This window comes from Panthera leo, chromosome B1, assembly GCF_018350215.1.
Source record: "Panthera leo isolate Ple1 chromosome B1, P.leo_Ple1_pat1.1, whole genome shotgun sequence".
Lineage (NCBI taxonomy): Eukaryota > Metazoa > Chordata > Mammalia > Carnivora > Felidae > Panthera > Panthera leo.
In genome coordinates, this window is record NC_056682.1 from 100,762,528 (window position 1) to 100,784,421 (window position 21,894).

Below are 21,894 nucleotides of genomic sequence, written 5' to 3' on the forward strand. Positions count from 1 at the left end.
CACCCAGGCGCCCCTATGTTTCCAATTTTTTAAACTTGGCAAGGGGGATTACATGAAATAACTCTCAATTCTCTCTCTCTCTCTCTCTCTTTTTTTTATTGCCATAAGTAGAGATTAAGAAGGCCAAAGCAAACATGTAGGTGTGAATTATAATGAAAACAAATACATATCTAGAAACAAGGCCACAAAAGTTTGGTTTGTGCATTTGTCTATTCCACTGGCTGGCCTTTAAAAATAATGGTCTGTAAATATTTCTCACTATGGATTAATCCACACACACTTTCTTTTACTTATTTATTTAGAGAGAGGAGCAAGTGGCAGGGGGAAAGTGGGAGAAAGAGAGAGAGGGAGGGAGAGGGAGAGGGAGAGAGAGAGAGAGAGAATGAATCCCAAGCAGGCTCCACGCTGGCAGTGCAGAGCCCTATGTGGGACTTGAACTCACAAACTGTGGGCTGAAATCAAGAGATGGACACTTAAATGACTGAACCACTTAGGTGCCCAACCACATGCATTTTCTATGTTCTCGTATAAAACTGAGGCTCACAGGCTGGGCATTTAGCAATGCAGTGAAACAGATTCTGGAGTGAGGAAAGCATTTCATGAGATGAATAAACTAGGTCAAAAATGAAAAAGCTGAAGTTTCCTCTTTAAAACAGCACACATTTCCAGATAAAACTGACTTAAACTTGTGTCCAAAGATTTTCATGGACATTTTCATTGTATCCATATGATTTAAAATGTCTTTAAACACTGAAGCCTCTCAATTTCAGACATTTTGCTTATGAGAGGTTTTTTTTGGACACTCTCAAGACAAAATTTTAAAAAGAAACAAGTTTTCTCTAGAAAGCATTTTTAGCATACTGAACATGCATACTTTCTCAGAGTGTATGTAGCCCGCTCTTCTCCTGATACTCTTCATAGAAACGTCTCAATGATTTAGGAATTCTGGGTGTCACAGTGCTCAAGGCTTGAGTAAAATGTCTTCTCATAATGTGGTTGGCTTGAATGTCTTCTTCCAGAGCCAGAAGAGCCGCCTCTCTACAGACAGCTATAATCTGAAGCAAAACATACAAAAACAAACATACAAAACAAAAAAGGGGAGAGAAAAGACAATCAATATTTCAATGGATTCAACTGAATATATTTCAAATATTCATCCGTGGTAACTGCTTCAACTATAAGCACCCTTGCCAACATTTATCTTCATGGTTATTCCACTTCAGTTTTCAAAAGGACAAAAAGTAATCACCTTCATTCCAAAACCATGTAGTACGTACTCAGAATCAGGAGCAGCAAAAAGATATATATAAGATATGGCATTCGTTCTTAAGAAGCCCACAACTGATAAAGGTGGAACAGACACACAGGCACATACTTCTAATACAAGATGACAAAAGATGAGTGTGTATGTGTGGTGGGGGCAGGTAAGAACCAAGTGATAAGGGGGTGAGGGCAGAGGAGGGAGCTACTCCGATATACAGTGAAGTCCTGCGCATCAGCACACCTTGTCATGGCATAGAATTTCCACATTACTTTCAACCTTTGATGTATTACCGACATGTAAAAGCATTTCTTTATGTGCATCTCTTGAACAAGTTCTTAAATCTTGGGAATATCAGATAGAGTTTTCTACGTTTACTTTGGAGAGCTACTTTAGAACAGAGAAGTGAATTTTGTTTACTCAGTGAGGAAAGCTGCAAGAATTGAAAAGAATCTGGGGAGGGGGTGGAATGGATGCAGAAGGAGGGAGGACAGAGTGGGCGGTAGGAAAACGGAAGGGGAGGAAGGTTCAAGTCTTGAATCCTGAAATGTGTTTTTAAGCTCTCTGGACTTCAGACAGCGGAAGCAGGCTGATGCCAGTGTCATTCTAAAGACACATTACTGTGGTGAAAAGAGCTTGTGGGATGAAAAGAGATATTGTGATTTTCAGGGCAACAGGGAAAACAGTGATTGATACTGACTGCACCTTTATATCGGTAAATGAAAGGGCCAGCTGAAACACATTTGTCCAGCCATTCAGCATATTTTCTCTGTTTGTTCACTTACTGAAAAGAGTTCCTCTGCTTATGCTGGGCTAATGGCTGCCAAAGCAGTTTAGTAGCTTTTTAGGGGATTTAGCAGCATGTTTAGGGAGCTTTCAAAAAACTTGCATAGATTTAGATGGCTTTGTCAAATTACGACAATGTAACTATTAGTTCTGGGCTTCATTAATGAGCACTGAAGTTGACTATAGTGCTTATGCATGTTAATGCTTTTCCAAAAAGAGTGGCTACCAACTTGTTGAAGGAAAAAAACAAAACTTCCAGGGCTTAGTAAAATAACTTCATCACATATACTGGTGCAGAAAGTTATTTTGAAAACAAGATATAATAATTAATAAGCACAGTAAAAGCAGATGAAATGCCTAGCATGGTAAACTGGCTATCCAATGGTTCCACTCTGTTCCAAATGGACCTTGAGGACCTCCATGAAGGGAGGAAAAAGGAACAAAGTGGAGAAAAGCCTCAACTCCTTCCTTCCCTCCATCTCAGCAGCACTTCTGTTACCTGCAAGAATTTGAAGCAATGGCTGCAAGGCTGAAAAGTTTGAAGGATCAGTGGGAGAGGCAGAAAGGCCTGAATTTCCTGCTGGCTGGTGGACTTCTAGCTCTTCGTCTGAGACAGTACAGGGAATGTTTCCATCATGTGGGTCCTTCCCCATGCTAAGTGGAGTACGGAAGTCACCAGTGCCATGTCTTGCACACTTCATAACTGAGAATTACCTCAGAGAATACTGGATCCAGTACATAATGGCTACAGACATTTACTGAGTACCTACCCCATGTGCTAGACAATGCTAATGGCAGTACTAATTAATTGCTATGTGAATACTCCCCGCCCCTCCCCCCACCCCCCCCCCCGCCCCTCGATTTTGTATAATTCAGGGATCCCACTAATAGTGTACAATATCTGATGGGAGCATGGCAAACAGAGTGGCCAGATAAACACAGTAAGCTGGGGGGTGGGGTAGGGAGGTTGGGCAGAGGAAAGGGAGAGGTGACCACAAGGCTGTCTGGAACCTCTCCAAGTTCCTGGAATTTGGTTCACATGGCCAGATAGTGAGTAGCTCACACTGCTGGTACATCTGAGAAAGAGAACTAACAGTCTAGTAGGCTTCCTTCTCTCAATATACAGTAATCAAACTGGGAGAAGAAGAAATGGTCTAATCATTGAAGAAAGAAGAAGAAATACTCTAATCATTGGAATCTCAGATAGCCTAACAAGGCATGGTAGAGAAATGTAGGTAATGGGAAGTGACAGGTCACTGAGGCCTTGAAGGCTGTCCTTAGGGTCAGCAACCCTGAGCAATTCCTCTTGCAGATCAACTTTCTTTCCTTCACATCTCTGTCTATAGATTTTCCTAAGCTATAAATTGCTTTTTGCCTTTATGTGGCAGCTTCCAGGACAGTGATGGGGGGGCACTGGTGGCGAGATGTGGTCAGAGCAGTAACAGCCACTTGAAAGCTGGATGTTTGTAGCTTAGAGCCTCCAGCATATGTTAACACTCAAGAGTAATTCCCTTACTATATTTAGGACTGGCCTGACCCTTAATTAACAATTCCATCCAATTTGGAGAACTACAAAATTGTAAGGTATAGAAAAGTTGGAGAGAGTTTTGACGAGAGCACTAACAATGTTTGAGTTAGAAAGAGATGCCCTGTAGAACCTTTGAGAGACAATGACAAGGGAATCAGAGCAGCTGAATCCTGGTATTCAGATGCCACATAGAAAGGTGTCTTCCTCTGTACAGAAGACAGATCACAGTTGTTAGCACTTCCAGAGTGGCAGAAGGACTGTCTGAATTCAACACTTGCTTCGATAAATGTTTTCCTGTTTCATATTATTTATCAGGGATGCTCTGAAAAACCAGTCAATTAGGCAATACTTTCTACCATTTTTATTTTCCTATCATATTTGCTTAGCAATACACAACTAGTAATTGAGAGGAAGTAAGACACTATAAATCATTAACCAGTCACTCTTTCATCAATCAACATCCACTGAATAACTACTCTGTATAACAACTAGATGAGGCCCGGTAGAGGATTCAGAGATGTCCAAGATGTGGTATCTGTCTTCTGGTATTCCCAAACCAGTAGGGAATGAACATCAATTGTCCAATGTGGCATGGTATTAGAGGTACTGTTAAGCAAGGCAAAAGGAAAAGTGCTTTGGTATGGAAAGAAGAGAGAAATTACTGCTTCATAAACCGAACTGGGAAGGACAGAATTTAGATATACGTATAGGGGAGAAAAGGGCATTCCGAGCAGGAGGGATAAAGTGAGCAAAGAAACCGCAAGGTGGGGAGAAAGAGACCAGAGATTGTACTCTTCCAGCCTCAGTAGCCAAAATGAAGAATTTAAAAGAGAGAGAGAGAGAGAGAGAGAGAGAGAGACAAGTTCTGTCATCAAAATGTCACTAAAAATAACAATGATAGTTTTCAGAAGTCATGTGGGCCATAATGACAGTGAAGGCTAGTCAATGACAGTCATCTCTAAATCTCTAAACCCAATTCACAAGCAGCTGATGCACAAGCAGCTGAGAGAGAATAACTCCTAAAGGTTCCTTTGTTTTTATTTCTTCCTCATGAAAGAGCTTCTTAGAAATTCCAAAATGAAAGCATTAATTGGATTATTGATTCTCTCTCCTAACCCAAATAGAAAGGTAGGTGTGAAAATGGAAGTATTCTTAGGAGGCTCATTTCATGATGGGTGGTTTCTATTTGCTCTGGGGTCACTTACTTTAGCATGAGTTCCAAAGATACCATACTTCCCAAGAAAAGTGCAGCTTGCTCTCAGGGCCCCTGCCAGCATTTGCCCTGCCATACTAATGTCTTTTCAGAGGAACAAGTATTTCGTGATCAAGTTTTAGGTAACAGTACATATACTCTGTTTCCCACAATACACAGAATTGCCCTGGTTTTGGCAGAACACCTATAAGTGGCTATCTCTTGAATTACTGGTGATCTTCAGCAAACGTTCTCGAAGGTGTTAACCAATACAAAACAATTCATTAAGGACACAATATGGCTTTTGCCTATTTCATAGCCTTTTTTTTTTTCTTTTGCTCTCTCCTATTCCAGAATAGAGAAAAGAGGGCAAGGGAGAAAAAACATACTGGAGAAGGACCAGTCTGTTTAATGGGGTCAAAAGGCAGCAGCCACAGCACACATTTGGGTTCTGGAGATATAAACGGTCAATGCATATTTGTTGAATCGAACTGAACAGTTCCTTAGCTATAAACAAAGTTTCCAAAAAGTACACATTATATGTATCTTTTTCATATTTGGTCTATATCCTATAATATTTTAATCTATGTTTCATATAACCTATACTTTGTCAGTTGTACTTTGTCAGTTACATTAGTAAAAAAATTGTTTAACACTGTGACATATATTGTCTTAAGCAATGTTTTAGTCTGGGGACCTACCTTAAATCTAGTTCCTTCCTTAGAAGTAATAGAAATTAGAAATTTTATCAAGAATACAAGTATGTCTGTGTTATTTTGAGGGAAGCTTCCTGAGGTATCAAAATTTGTTACATAGGGACGGGAACGTTTTTGCTGTGTTGTCATGGGAAAAACTGTGCTGTAATGAAGAAACATGCCTGAAAATTTACTAATAATGCAGTAATTTATATTAGGTTAGGGGACTGAAATGGAAGCTTTGGTGGGGGGGGGGAGAACCCCAAAATTGTGCAAATGGTGATCTTTTGTCCCATTTGATGAAAATAACCTGGCATCAATCAGCTGTTGATGGATTTTCTTTTCTGTATTAAACTCTGAAAGAGTGAGGTCTTTTTTAGATTAAATTTGCCAATACATCTCTCTTTATTTGGGATTGGATACTATAGAAACTGACAAGGGCTTTTAACTTCAAGTAGGAGTTTTCTCATTACTATCTCTAAAGTTTGTAAGAAAACCTAATGCGATAAGTTTAAGTATATATATATATATACACACACACACACACACACACACACACATATATATGTATGCCAGGAGAATGGCATACATATATATATATGGTATATATATATATATGGATGCCAGGAGAATGATGAGTTGTGTGGTCCCTGTATACACTGTATACACTGTATACATACATACATATATACATATACATGTATATATGTATATATATGTATATATGTACATATACATGTATATACATATGTATATACATATACATACATACATATGTATACATATATGTACATATACATATATACATATGTATACATATATATGTACATATACATATGTATGTATATACATGTATATATGTGTATATACACATGTATATATACATGTATATATACATATATACATATACATATGTATATACATGTATATATACATGTATATATACATATATACATATACATATGTATATATACATGTATATATACATATGTATATGTACATATATATGTATGTATACAGTGTATACAGTGTATACAGGGACCACACAACTCATCATTCTCCTGGCATCGCATTCAAAACCACATGGAATCTGGGACTGTTCAGTGATGGGGGAATTCAGCTGAATTTCTTCCATGAGGCTACAGAAGAACCTCTTGAGAAGATGTGTAGATGAATAGATGAATTTGAATCACAGACTGTCTGGAATGTTAAACCAACCCGTTTAGAAAGAAAACTCTTGGCACTTGAATGCATTAATATCTTTGGCAAAAAGGATTTTGGAAGCTTTCCCCTAATCCCTTCACCATGTCCTCCTCTTTCCCCATAGGCTGCAGACTAGATCATTTAAATGAATTATTAGCCAACTACCAGTAAGGTTGCTTTCGCCATTAGGCTGGAAAAGCAACACTGTTTTGGCTGGCTCTGTAAAACTGAGTGTCTGAAGTCTGTGTTCTTTTTTCAGTTTTGACTAAAAAATTGATTCCCAAACTTTTAAGATGTATATGTGCCTTGCTGCAAAAGTGAAAGTATTATTTGTTTGGGAAAATGAGAAAATGAGACAAAAGACAAGCAGAGTGGGCCTAAGATTTCATTGTCAGAGCTAAACTAAGACACGTTGTTTCGGTGGTCATGACACTCATTTCTTTGGTGCCAACATGCCACAAATTCTCTTTTCATTTATTCTACAATGGTAATAGATCCAACAGATACCTGAAAGACAACATAAAAAGCAGGAACTCTCTATTAAGGTGTATCTGAAATGAGCTCCCAACAGGTAGGAAAGGAAACGATTTTTAGTGAAAATATTTAGAAATCCTCAAAACAAAGTCACTGAGGAAAATAGTAATCATTTTCAAATGCAGGGAAAAAGTAACTCAGCAATGAAAGAGGACATATGAGTATGAATTTTTATGCTATACTTGCCTTCTGAAAAAGCAGTGCCTTTAGAAGAACAAAACAGCAATAACTGGATTACGTGAGACAACTCCACTCGGGAGGGTGTGGGGAAGCAACTTCCCAGGAGGAGAAGGCTCTTGACCATTGAACCTTGGGAAATCTAATTACCTCACTTTTAAATGCAAAAGGGCAAAAGAGGCAATTGTGCAGAATTCTGAATGCCATGAAGAATAAGAACAATGTCTTACTTCACTGTGGAAAAAAAATGAAACCTCTTATACACAGCCTAGGGTTCTTTCCCCCAATGCACGAGACAAGAAGAGTTTAAACAGGTGGCTCAGCTTAGTAAAAGAGAAACAGGGGTATTGCGAAAATGAAAACCCACACGGTTTCTAAGCAGGCAGTAGTAGTTTAAAAAAAAAATGATGTGACAAATAATCAAGGCAAAGACTTTACCAAAACCTAGTCATTGGGTAGAAAAACCTGAAAATGCTGGGTGCTACTTTGGGTATCCTGTGCTATAGCCCTGCCTGTGTTCTTTCCAGTTTAACAGGAGCACCACCTTCTTTTCTGGGCACTGACAGATTAGAAATCCAACATTAATTTACGTACAATTGCTTTGACTTCCAAACAAGGCCTGGGTAGTATGTGCCCTTTTCTGTTGGCTGTTACTAGATTATGAGAAGGACACATCAGGAACACATCCCCATGAGTGGCATGTAAAGTTGGGAAAAAGGGATGCTGCCCCAAGTGGGCCTAATGGGGGAGCTAAGAACTGCTTGCGCACTTCCAAAAGGCAGGTTGAAATTCTAACTTAACCGTCACCAAGTTCCTAACGACCTCGCAGAGATTATGTGTCCTCCAAAAGAGGCGGGAGGGTAACACAGCTGACGTTCTGTTTGGCTCCCATCACCCCACTCTGCAGGCAAAGGAAGGCCTCAGATCTGTGGAGAAAAAGTCGGCAATTTTAAACGTGCCGGAAGAGGAGGCTTATTCATAGGGTGTCCTCGGACGGTGAGAACCGCAGCTCTGTAAAGCTGACCTCGTGTGCCTAGTTTAATCAGTCCCTGGCAGTGCTGCTTCAAAGTTCTTAGGGGACCGGCCGCGGCAGCCTAGGGACTGCAGGGTATGAGTACAGGGATACAGCCAGGGGGCAGTTTCTAGCACTAGCAGGTGAACGGCACGGTACGCGGCAGAGTATCCGCAGGGATGGAACCGGAGAAGAGAGCCGCCCCAGCCCGGGCCCGGGCAGCTGCACAGAATCCACGCAGAGGCAGAGCGGTGCTCCCCGGGCCCTGCGGCGGCCGCGCTGCTGCTCCTGCTGTTTGGCAAGAAGAAAGGGCGCCTTCCAGCGAGGCCTAAATGTGCTTTTCAGCTTCTTTGTATTTCAAGTGTACTAAATAGCTTTAAAGAATCCACCAAAAGAAATGGGCTGCAGTGCTTTAAAAAGTCTTAGGTATTTTCAAGAAAGTGGTTTTGTTAAAAGCATCTTCTGTCTGGAACACCTGTGACCTGTTGAGCTTAATTGGGCTGCAGCTGGCGCTGATTGTGGCGCAGCCGCTGGCGGCCGCGGGCTGACATTGTGTGCGCTCCCGCCCTCCCGCCCCCTCGCCTTTCTTTTCTCTTTCACAGCCCGGCGACCTCCTTCCCCTGTGTGTCGGAGGGATTAGGAGCCCAGTAGAGAGTGGTGTCCTGCTGTTTGCGAACAGCGTGCACTGGAGGTGCTTCAAGGAGGAGGCTACCTGGGAGATTATGTGCTCATGTGGATGCCGAGGGCCCATTCTCCCCGGCCCATTGAGACGTGCTGAAAGGTGGCTGAATGGCCGGGCATGAAAGATGTGACTGAAGGGAGCGCAGCAGGCTCCTGGCCGCAGAGCAGCAGATGGAAGTCAGGCTGTCACACGCACAAACGGCGAGGGGCGCCCCAAACTGCCAAGAAAGCAGCTCGCGGCGTAAAACAGGGCCCGAGAAGGGAATTCAGACGGGAAGAGTCGCGCTTGCTTTAGGGTACTTCACAGTGCCACCTCACCGAAAACTTTTTATGTGATGAGGCTAGAAGTGAGGATCGTGGGGGGCAAACTTCAGATTTAAGGAATTGCCTATTGCCCTTGGGCTAAATTCCTTAGATTGTCTGCAAAATAAGCTTTATGATAATTAATCCATCTGGGATTATGTTAAAGTCACTATCTAGAATGCCATGCCTGGTACTGAGTCAAAAGAAAAGAATTTCTGTAAAAACACACTAAAGCCTAATGACATTAAAGAAGGTGGAGGAGTCCATTGGTTGCTTAATTTTGCTGATCTGTACATAACACTGAAGTTTATGTACATCAAATGTGCAACCTTTCATCATTACCACCTGCTCGGAGAAGCCCATCCTAGTTTTCATTTTTTTTTTTTTTTTTTTTTTTTTTACAATTTACAAACGAATCTATCATTCCACAGAGGAAAGAGCTGGGGAAAGAAAGACTTGGGAGTTTTCATTCTTACTGTTTCTACAACCATATGTACCTATGGGAATTTTAAATGTTTCTAACATTAATTAAACCATATAAGAAAAAAAGTATTTTTAGTTTTGAAAAAAAAAAATACACCAACTGGTATGGTAATGCAAAAAGCAGGAACCATGTAGTAGGGGAAGGGGTGAGAGGGCAAACTGATATTGGGAGCCCCTAATTCATTCCTTTACTCAAAAAGTCTTTATTGACCACCTGCACGGTACCAGGTACAACGTACCCACAGGAATAATGCAGTGAAGAAAACAAAATGTTTTCATGGAACAAGATGTGCACAGTACTGGCTAACCTATTTACCCTTCAAAGTTCAGTGTAAACGTTTCCATTGGGAGGCATTCTTGGAGGCAACCTCACTATCTTCCCAGGTCTGATTGCTTCAGGATCACTTGTTTAATGGTCTGGTAGCAACTTGAACTATTCTATCATATCACAGTTTCCAGGAAGCATATAGAGTTATCTGTGGTAAATGTCTATCTCCCTCACTAGACTTGAAGTCCCATAAAGGCTCTCCAGCCTTTGCTCTGCTCTACTCCCCAACATAACAGGTTAGCATGTCCCTTGACCTTTGGGAGTCTGCAAAAAGGTCTCCTGCTGAGGTCATCTCTGAACAGTGATATAAATTAGTTTTTGCCTTAAACACACACATACACACACACACACACACACACACACACACACCTCCTGCTGTGACAACTGCAGCCAAGATAATTGTCTACTATGGATTAAAAAGGTAAAAACGTCTTGGGAACAATGATTCATCCTACGTGGAGGTGTGTACTTGTGAATCTTGTAAGACTGCTGACCAAGCTATGGCCAGAAAGCTGGAAAAGGTACCAGTTCTTGGGTAAAAGCATCCATAAATGGGAGACCTTGAGGTTGGCTCCAGGCAAAGAGGAGAGAAGAGCAGGACAGGGAATGTTTTTGGGAGAGGAGACCCAGGAAAGGTCAGCTTGCTATAAGCCTCTCCTCTAAGTCTGGAGGGTTTGATCCTCTCTGCCAGTGTTGTGGGAGATAGGGAGGTGGTGGCTTTGGGGATGGGTAGGGGGAAGGTGTAGGCAGTGGTGTTAAACCACACCACATGTTTTCTCCCCTGTCAGCCATCTTCACAGCCAGTCCCCACATCTTGCCCTACAAACACACACATAAAAATGTTTCCTCTGAAACTCTGTAGCGTCACAGATGCCCTGGGTAGCTTTTTTTGCATTTTGTTCAGCTCGGGATCTTTGAGCTCTCACAGAGTAGAGTATTTGGGAGTTAGATCCTTTTCCCCCTTTATAGCCAGTCATTTTTTTTTTTTTTTTGAGCAATGATGGAATAGGACATTATATTACTTTCAGATATACAACATGATTCAGTATATATATGTATTATGAAATGATCACCACAGTGTAACTCTATCATCACCACATAGTTACACACTTTTTTGTGTGTGTGATGAGAACTTTTAAGATCTACTCTCTTAGTGACTTTCAAATATACAAAACACGATTATTAACTATAGTCACTATGCTGTACATTACATCTCCAAGACTTATTTCATAACTGGAAGTTTGTACCTTTTGGCCACCTTCACCCATTTCACCCACCCTAATGCTCAGTCTTAATCTATAGTGAGCTCCTTTCTCTTTTCCCATTCTCTGGGCGGCTGCATGCTGGTCCAGCCGATCAGCAGCCTTGCATGGCATCTCTAAAATCATTTTATAAGTATGGCATGTTGTTTAATGGCTATCTGTGTTAAACAGAAAAAAAATGACTTGACAATTTGTACCTAGCTAGGGGGCTTCTGAAGATAGGTCCTGGTGAGCAAACACTACGTATACCATCAGCACATGACAGGAAGTGAAAAGATTACTTATAATTACTTATACTTTATGCACATCATATTGTATGTAAAAACTTCACCAGTTTTGTGTGCTTATTGGCCATATAATAAAGATTTTTAACCTAGGGTCTATGGATATCCAAATGGATCTAAGAATATATTGAAACCCTTAAAAATTTACATATACATATATATTTTTTCTTTTTTTTCTAGAAAGATGGTTCAAAGTGTTCATCATATTCTAAAAAAGAAACCATTATCCAAAAAGGGTTAAGAACCACTGTGCTATAGTTACTATATTTCAAATCTTTTAAAATCCTATGAATGCTTCATAATAATATCTATCTTATTATTGTAAGAATGTAATTTGGCTAGAATTATCACAGTTGAGGAGTACAGGAGTTACAATGTGGAGTTAATCACTGTAACGGGAAAGTAGTTTTTGCTTTCTTAGACCTTCCTCTTGTACCTTATAAACATTCAACAGCTGCCACCAGGTATAACTTACTTAGGTCTTTATTGACATGAAGAGGAACCTAAAGACCAATATCCTATTTCATTTATTAAAAAAAAAAAAAAGCTAAGATAATACACAAAGACTGAAAATTTAAGCACACTAGTTAAGGAATTAAAAACCTAAGTATCCAAGATAAGATTAGGATTTACAAGTGACATATATTAACTATGTGCAATTTTAGTTAGCCCATAAGTGAATTTTCAGACTTAAAAACCTAATGTAGACTTTGATGTTTGGTAATAACAGTACACACTGGGTATTTAGAAACTGATGGGGTTGTTTTCTTATCTGCAAAATTATATGGCTTATTGTCTTATACTGCATTTCCATTAAAAAGGGAAAAAAAGGAAAATCTTTGTGTTTATTGATTTGAAAGACACATGAGATACAGCTCTTACGTTTTAATACTAAAATCATTATGTATGTGATACAACTTAGAAGAAGTTACAAGTACCTGTAAAAGCCACACAGGACAATCATTTTCATTAGTTACTCATAGTCCAAGTCAAGGTGGGGAATAAAGATAATTCGGTTTATGAAGACTAACTAAAACACTTACATGTTTCTCTTCTGACCTTAAGTCCATTACTTAATGGATTATGGAACCTAACCATTCCTTCTTAACTAATGTTACCCAAACTCCTTTGCAAAACTGCTTATGAGAGAATAAGGTTTATGTCAGGTTCAGCAATGAAAAAGCCAGAAAGTTTCCTAAAGACTTAAAAATATCTAGTTGTAAAGACTAAACTAAAAACTATGAGAAAGGCCATTGAGCAATCAACAGATGTAGAAGGTGTTGTGGGAAAGCAAGGTAGATGAAACTACTTATTGATAATAAAAAAATCATTAAAAATTTAATTTAAAAGGTGCCTTAAATTATCACTTAGTGGGATTGGCTTGGTTATCAGAAATGTGGCAGTTAGTACATTAAAGAGCTAATGGTGAATTTTTAAAGCACAAATTATTCATTAAGTTCTTAAAATCTAAAGACATAAAATTGAGTGAATTTGAGTATGTATATTTAATATATTTCAAGACTGTATCCATACTTTTACCTAATTGTTTTATACTAGGCAAACTTTGCTCAGATTCCTAACCATCAAAAAAATATATCATTGGAAAGAGACTGACAGACATTTCTCATGAAAAGAATTTTTCTTTTTCACAGAGATGAGTCAACTGAACACAAGGGGATTATGATACAATGGAAGCTATTTTGCAATCTTAATGTATTTTCTATTATAAATGGTAAAATACATACACATAAAAGCACTCTATAATGTTATAACATGGAGAAAATTGAAGCAAGTGTCAAGACTTTCCTCTTATGGGTGTACTTTTTCATTTGTAGATCTAATCACTAGATTTTAGATAGGGTACGCCTTGGGAACAAGCACCTCCATTTTAGCATGCTGGTATCTAACTGGAAATAAACCCATATCACCTTTGCAACAGTGTGTTCAAGATATCGTTTGTACTCATTCCATAGTTACACTGAAGAATGGGAAAGCCAAGGGAAATTCTGAATTATTTTACAGGTCCATCTTGCTCTCTCCCCCCAGCTCTGTTCTCTTTGAGATAAACATATACATACATACATATGAAGGTAGACAATTGTGTTTACACACACACGTGCATACACGTGCACACTCATTTGCAGATGCAATGTAAGTTCACAAGATGTGGCATGAGTTTAAGCAGTTTTTAAAGTGCACAGTACATTTTACCATGTAGTTCTGAAACCCAGCATTTGCAAATCTTTTAAAATTAACCGAACTGTTAAAATCCCATCACTCTGGCAGTAACCCAGCATAGCTGTCTGTGCCTTTAACAAAAGAATTCTGTAATAAAACGAGATTTTACATGCTGAAACAGAATATTTTAAAACATCTTTCTGCCGGCTGCTCATTTTAGTAATATTTGTGGAATTTAAAACCCACACACACATACACAAATGTTCCCATGGAAGATTAGGCTAAGTTTTTAGGTTAACCTCAGAATTATTAAATTTTTATATCAATCTTTTAATGAACACTTTTGATTTATTTACTTTAAGAAGAAACCCAAGTACTGAAAAGACTTTTAAGGCTATGTATTCTTTAATTGCCGTAACAAATGCGACCAGGCTAACTTTAATCAAAGGAGACTCATAAGTAGTTTTCACACTACATTTGTGAATGCCTCTGAGCAAGGTGGACTGAATTCTGCCTCAGCTTCTCTTGTGTCTGGAAATAGGTGCAATCAGCTGTGACATCTGCTGTATATTAGGGCTCAACTGCTAGGGACAGAAACCTAATTAGAATCAAAAGGAGGAATTTATTATAAGGATATTATTGAATCTAACAGAACCTAAGGACAAGAGTGAGGCTGGGCACAGCAGACCATCTGGAACCAGGGACTGGAATGCTATCAGGATTCTCTGCTTCTCTCTGTACTTTATTTGGTTTTATTCCTCTTTAACTACAGAGTGGTTTTCCCCACATAGTAGAAAACATGGCAATACGGTTTTTATGTTTTATATCTTACAGCTTCAGCCACTACCAAGTCCTCATTTTCTCAGTTTCAGTGATGAAAACTCCTGTGGAAAGTGTCTGAGTACCGTGGTCCAATCACTGTGGCTGGGGAGAAGGGTATGATGATGGGGCCATATTGAGGTAGGTCATTCCCCTGTACCAAATCAATTGTGTGTGTGTGTGTGTGTGTGTGTGTGTGTGTGTGTGTGTGTGTGTGTATCTGTGGTCACACTGTGATGACATGGCAATTCTGTAATGTTTTTGGAGGCAGGAGGTGAAGATCCATGGAAGGGCTGGAAGTACAGGTGATTTAAGGCAGGTGTATGTTGGCGGGTGGAAGGAATGAAAGGGAGGATGTAAAAAGTGGCTTTCCTCTTTCTCTATGTGCAAGTAAACTTGTGTTGCTTATACAATGCTCTCAAATGTTCTCTTGGCAACATATTACCTCTAAATGTTCTGTGAAAAGATGCCACTCTGGAACTTGTGCCCAGTGGTGCAATGGCCTCCCTTGCTTCTAGCTGGCCATGCTTCCAAAAAAACAGTGCTCAGCATGCTGCAGGGGGGCTCCAGTTGTTTCTAGCTGCTGTTTTCTTAGACCACGCTGCTCATCAGGGGTTCAGGTAACATTCTGAGCTGTACAACTGATTTCCAGGCCACAGATATCCAAAATATGATAAAGTTGAAAAGCCTTAGGGGCCACCAGTCAATTTCTTTGGAAATGATTATGGAAGCTATAGGAAAAAAGTAAAGCTATTCTTTTGAATGATGATTCCATAATAGGTTATGGTTAAAGTTATCTTTGTGTTAAATCCATTCTCTTTCTTATCAGTTGGAGAAGTCACAACGAAAATCAGAAAAGAAAGCAAACAAAAACTCAACTTTTTATGGGGGATGGACCATAAATAGCTAATACATACAAGGTTCAAGTCTGGAGCTGTTTAGTTTGGAAGTTATGGAAATTTTATTTGGAGACAGTCCCTAAATTCAATTGTAACTGGAAATGCATGTAACTGGAAATGTGTGTTGACAAGGCTTAAGGAACAGGGGAATGAAATGGACAGCATTTGAAGCCTGCAGTGCTCTGACTTCATTATATCAGCTGAGTGGCTGAAAGATGACTGGAAGTGTCTTTCATGACAGCACCACCATACTTTGTAAACCTGCCCAATTCTTGCCCCTGAGAAGAGAGAAGAAGGGGGAGACAGAGGAGACTAAAATCCTTAGTAAACATTTAGGGAGATAATAGTATCTCCCTCCCTTTATTTTTTTTTTAAACTAGAGAAAATGCAAATATACACAATAGTAGACAATAACGAACAGTGACCTCTCATCAATCTGTTGCTTAGCTTTAACAACAAGCAACTCATGGCCAACCTTATTTTGCCTACACTTCACCACTGCACTCAAGTTTTTAAAGCAAATCCCAGAATCACAGCATATTTAATATATTTAGTATTTAATCCATAAATATTTCAGCATGTATTTAAAAGAATGATTTTTCCTTAAAAAACCCACATTATTATTCCACATTAAAGTAGCAATAATTCCTTAGTATTATCAATATTTAGTCAGTATTACAATACTGCCATTTATTCATAAACGCATTCCATAGCTCTGTTTGAACTGGGATCAAAATAAGACCTACGTATTGTATTTAGTTGATGTATCTCATTTCTAAAAAATCCTCTCTGTCTTCTCCTTACAATTTATGTTGATGAAACAGGATTATATGTCCTACACAGTTCTTTATTTTCTTGACAGCATCTCTGTGGTGTGATTTAACATGTTCCTCTGTCTCCTGTATTTCCTGTAAACTCATAATAAGATCTAGAGGCTTGAGTGGCTTGATGTTTTGGGAACAAATACTTCATACATGATGTTGGGGGTACATAAGGTTTAGTAGTTTTCTATGGTTTCATAGTTACTTGTGATAGTCTAAGTCCTTTACTTCATTAAATATTGCGAAATGGTGCTCTTATGTGTTATTCCTTCTCCATTTATTGGCTGGGATATATTTAAAAACTGAAGCTTCCCTACCTTCTCTTGCCATCCTCTTCTTTAAATGTTAGCATACTGTTCACACTTTTCTCTGCCTTGCCTTTTTTTACTTAACAATTTATCCTAGAAACCACTTCTTATTGTTTACAACTGCATAGTTTATTCAACCAGGTCCCAAGTAATGTACATTTGAGTTGTTTCCAGTCTTTTGTTCCTTTTTAAAACTTATTTATATGTTGGTCAAAGTCTAAAACGGTCAAGTAGGACAAAAGTGAAAAGCAAAGAAGAACCAGGTTAAGATGCTCCTATTCACTGTAGCATGGATATGATTACAGAATCTTGCTTTTCAACCATTGCTCATTCAAAATTTTAAAAAAGGTCTTTTTTTTTTTAAATTTATATCCAAGTGCAATAATGATTTCAGGAGTAGAATCCAGTGATTTATTCCCTATGTATAACACCCTGTGCTCATCCCAACAAGTGTCTTCCTTTAATGCCCCTTGCCCATTTAGCCATCTCCCCACCCACAACCCCTCCAGCAACCCTGTTTGTCCTCTGCATTTAAGAGTCTCTTATGTTTGTCCCCCTCCCTGTTTTTATATTATTTTTGCTTCCTTTCCCCTATGTTCATCTGTTTTGTATCTTACATTCCACATATGCGTGAAGTCATATGATAGTTGTCTTTCTCTGACTAATCTCACTTAGCATAAAACCTCTAGTTCCATCCACATTGATGAGAATGGCAAGATTTCATTCTTTTTGATTGCCAAGTAATACTCCATTGTGTATATGTACCACATCTTCTTTATCCATTCATCTGTTGATAGACACTTGGGCACTTTTCATACTTTGGCTATTGTCGATAGTGCTGCTATAAACATGGGGGTCCATATGTCCCTTTGAAACAGCACACCTGTATCCCTTGGATAAATGCCTAGTAGTGCAACTGCTAGGTTGTAGGGCAGTTCTGTTTTTAATTTTTTGAGGAACCTCCATACTGTTTTCCAGAGTGGCTGCACCACCAGCAGTGCAAAAGAGATCCTTTCTCTTTGCATCCTCACCACCATCTGTTGTTGCCTGCGTTGTTAATGTTAGCCATTCTGACAGGTGTAAGGTGGTATCTCATTGTGGTTTTGATCTGTAGTTCCCTGATGATGAGTGATGTTGAGCATTTAAAAAAGGTGAGTCTTAAAAATCATATTTTCTGGCTCCTTTGCCTCAGTTCTTCCAATTTTCTGCTTTGCTCAGCTCCAACCAACCTTTGAAGACCTCTAGCCTCTACCAGCTCTAGTCACCGCTGAACCTCTCCACATCTCCAAGTGGCATCATGCTACAGAACCCGCCTGCCTTTTCTCCAAAGCTTGGCTATTGAAGCGCACACTCAGTCACTACCTCCTGGTTACACTACTGTGACTAGTAGGCTGCTGTAATGGTAAAGGCAGCAGTAGTGCTAATGGGGATACTAGTGGGATTAAGGTCAGCTCAGATACGGCAGCATCATGGACTTAGGGAAGTGATAACAGGAAAATCGGGACTCTTCTTTATCCTGGTGATTCAAACCAGTGTGGTTCTCCTACATCAGTTTTTCATGTACATGATAATGTTCTAGAACTAGCTTCCAATTCTCAGAAGATCACATGCTTACACGCCATAGACATTTCCAATATAGATACATTATTCTTGGCCTTTGGTTTCTAGTCTTTTACCTGTCACTTCTTGAAAAATGAATCTCCTCTCATGTCTTCAATTATCTCTCCTATGCAAATATCTTTGAAATATTCATCTTCAGCTCAGGCCTCTCTCTAGGGACCTACAACCCAAGGTATTCAACATCAGATGTATCACCTTGATCTGAAAACTGCCTGCCTCACCAACTCATTTTCAGGGATAGATACATCATTCTCCAAATCATCCAGGCTTAAATCCATTGGTAATATATTCTTTTCTCTTTGCCCCGTACCATTTAATCTGACCAAATTCTTCTGATTTACGTGGAGTCATGTGAAAACTTAGAACTGACAATCCTATCACAAGGGCCTACCTAGTGGATAAAGGTTGGATTGGAGGTGATTCTTTAATAGCTATGCTTTGTCTGTGGGATAAACATATCAGCTAAAAACCTTGCTGGCATGCTAGTTGGGTATAAATAGAAATACTGAATATGTAGGAAAAAAAACAAGCATAGGAGAAAAAAAGACCCTAAAGTCCAGGACAAATGAGTCCTGATTAACAATTGAAACTGATAAAATAAGCCTGACTCCTCTCAGGAGAGAGAATAGATGTGAGAGGGGTTTATATCACATGCCAAAAGAAACACCAAGGATTAGGTAGGTAGCCAGAATGAATGAGGTCAGCAGTGAGAAATCAGGGAAACCCTCTAGTACTCAAAAGACTCCTGGAGAAGGACTGGAGCTGTCACCCCTGTGAGACTCTAGAAAGCATTAGTAGGATCAGTGCTGTAGAAGACAAGTTTTTGCTCAGTAAAAGGGGGGGGGGGGAGGAATATATGAATAATTTATAAGCTAGCCAAATCTGGAGATAGCTCTAGAGATAGTGAATAAATGAACATATGACAGGGATATTATAGATTTTATTCAAACACTGCAAATGAACTTTGTTTACATGTCAGAAACGAACTTTCAATATGCTACCACCACTCAACCCACCCTAGTCCATTTACTTGTACTTGCACACTTACTTTTCCTTCCTGTTTCAGTGGATGAACTATCTTGATTGTCAAGAGCAGTCCTTCCATTTATGCACTACATTCCATTCTCTCTTTCCTAAGTCAAGATTTGCTGCTGTAATTGCTCCCCATATATAATTGCACAAAAATATGTTGCAATTACTCGTCTTAAAAGCATAATCCCTCCCTTGTCTCCATACCTGCTTCAATCTGCCACCAGCAAAAGTCCTTGGAAGAGCTGGCTTTATATGTTGTTCTCCAGTTCCTCTCCTCCCAATTCTCACTTACACCCACTCAAATGAGACTTTTGACCCTCTACTGACTGAACTGCTCTGTCAAGATCATAATCCGATGATAAGTCCTCAATTCTCAATATGTTTGATCCATCAGCAGCATTTGATACTAATCATGCCCTCCTGCCTTCTTCAATTGGACACTGGAATACCTCCACACTCTCTTTACCCAGCCAGTGACACTGGCTTCTTGGCTGTTCTTAGCCATGAAAAGCTTAGTCTTGTTCAAATCATTTGCACTTGTTCCCTCTTTTGAAATGCCCTTTCCTCAGATAACTAACTTGCCTTAGGTCTTTACTCAAATGTCACCTTTTCAGAAAAGTGAGGTTTTCCCTGGCCACCTTATTTAAAACTGCTCTGCTGCCTCCTCCCCACTTTATTTTGCTCCCTTCTCTGTTACTGCCATCCCATATATTGCATTTTTTGATGGTTTGTTTCCCCTCACAAAGATGAAGCACACACAGAGTACAGACTTTTGTTTATTTTTTTCACTAACATATGCTAGTGTTAGAACCTTACCTGGCACATAATAGGTGCTCAATAAATATGTGTTGAATGAATGAATGAAGACAATGACAGAAAGAAGGAGAATGTATGATGTGAATAAGGTCTGATGTTTGACACTGTTCAATGATGTTAGGACTTCTGTTCTAACAATTTGTTTTTTGACCAAATGTAGCATTTATGCCTTAGAGTAGGTGCTGTACTTTACTTCAAATATACTGCTTTGGCAGAATATTAAGGCTTACCAAAAGCCAAAAAAACAACTATCCCACAAACTTCAGAACCACTAAACTTGTATGCTCATGTTCTAATCTAGATTCAGTAGAGCCAGCTTTGACTACTATTGATTTGAAATGTGCTCTTGGCCAGCCTTGCACAATATGGCACTGCATTAAATACCTAGTAACCAAATAAAAATAGTAGAGATTAAGAAGAGATTAGAGCTAAATGGAATGTCAAACAAAACTCTCAGCTGGGATACTATTTTATATTCCTGAGTGGTTGCAAGTAATTCCTGAAATTATTCTGAGGGTGAATTCAGTCTGCCCTTGGCCACTGCTTCCCTTTCCTGACCCCATCACTACGCTGAGCACACTTTCCCGGAGCTCACTGCAGACGTATCCTAAACTCCGGTGAAGCACAGCTTGTTCAGAGCTCTGAGTATACCATCTGATACTGAGCTTTGCAAAACTGCTCCAAAAAGGCTTTGTGACTGATGAATGCCTGACCAGGGGAGACCTCAGTGACTGTGGGTCGCCGGTACTTTTAAAAAGTACTCCAAGTGGATTTGTGCTGTTTTCCCAAGGCCTCTCAGTGCTTGTCTGGTCTGTCACATCCACAAATCGCAGCAGTGCCCTGTCACAGAAGTTCAGACCAGTAATGGCATGATGGCTCTTTCCCTGCTTCCTTCTTCAAAAACCACCAGCAGAACTTTAATCTACATTCCTGGTCCTCTGAACAACCAACAAAGAGCCACTTCTGAGAAGCATCAAATCTGCTTTCCAGAAATATATTCAGAGATAGAAAATAAGGACTTTATAAGGAAAAAAAACATTGTGTAAAAAGAAAAATGGCTAGTTACTTAAGCTAAAAAAACTGTGCAGTTGGCTTTGAATTTATAAATCAGAAAGTATAAAATCAAAGACAGCCACATTTTAACATAAGGAATTTAAATATGTATTAATTTTCTTATTTAAAATATACTTTACTGCTGATAGCACTTACATATAAAATACAAAGTAGTATTTTCAAAAATAAGAATTATTTCAGGCTATCTAAGATAGCTCTAACATATAGGTCCTAAGTCTCTGAGGAATTAAAATGCAGTCATTTCAAAAGCCAGTTTCAAGATTCAGTATGACAAATCTAACAACGACTTTTTAGTATGCTAATATTTGATTAAAATGTGATGACAGAGCTACAAACAAAACAGCTCTGAATCCTAAAAAAATTTTTGAAGCCAGTATTTCTTCTAAGGAAGGAGAAGGGCTATTCTGTTGAATTCAATTCACATAGGACAGCCTACGTACAGGTCATTGTTCTATGCTCTTGGGAGTAAGGGAATATAAAGACAGCCTCTAGGAGCCTAGAATTCAGAAGGGAGAGACAATTCTATAAATGCCTACTTAGAAAGAGAAGTCCCTGACATGAGAGGCGTGAAATGCTGGGATGGAAGAATAACATTGAT

General features: G+C 39.2%; 1 protein-coding gene across 3 annotated transcripts in view; it reads right to left on the reverse strand.

Moving 5' to 3' along the window:
- Positions 1–422: 422 nt before the first annotated feature.
- SPATA5 (spermatogenesis associated 5) overlaps positions 423–21,894 on the reverse strand; it is a 355,585-nt gene continuing 334,113 nt past the window's right edge. Inside the window, exons 16-17 of one of the 3 annotated variants that reach the window (XR_006201728.1) lie at positions 18,431–18,534; positions 986–1,055 (exon numbers count right to left, since the gene is read on the reverse strand). Coding sequence is in view for 2 of the 3 variants with exons in the window: in XM_042935556.1 (XP_042791490.1) it covers positions 879–1,055 (177 nt within the window). In the remaining variant the exon portion in view is untranslated. Of the gene's footprint in view, positions 1,056–15,714; positions 15,904–18,430; positions 18,535–21,894 lie in introns of those variants that run through there. The other 2 variants (XM_042935556.1, XM_042935557.1) reach the window with 2 other exon arrangements.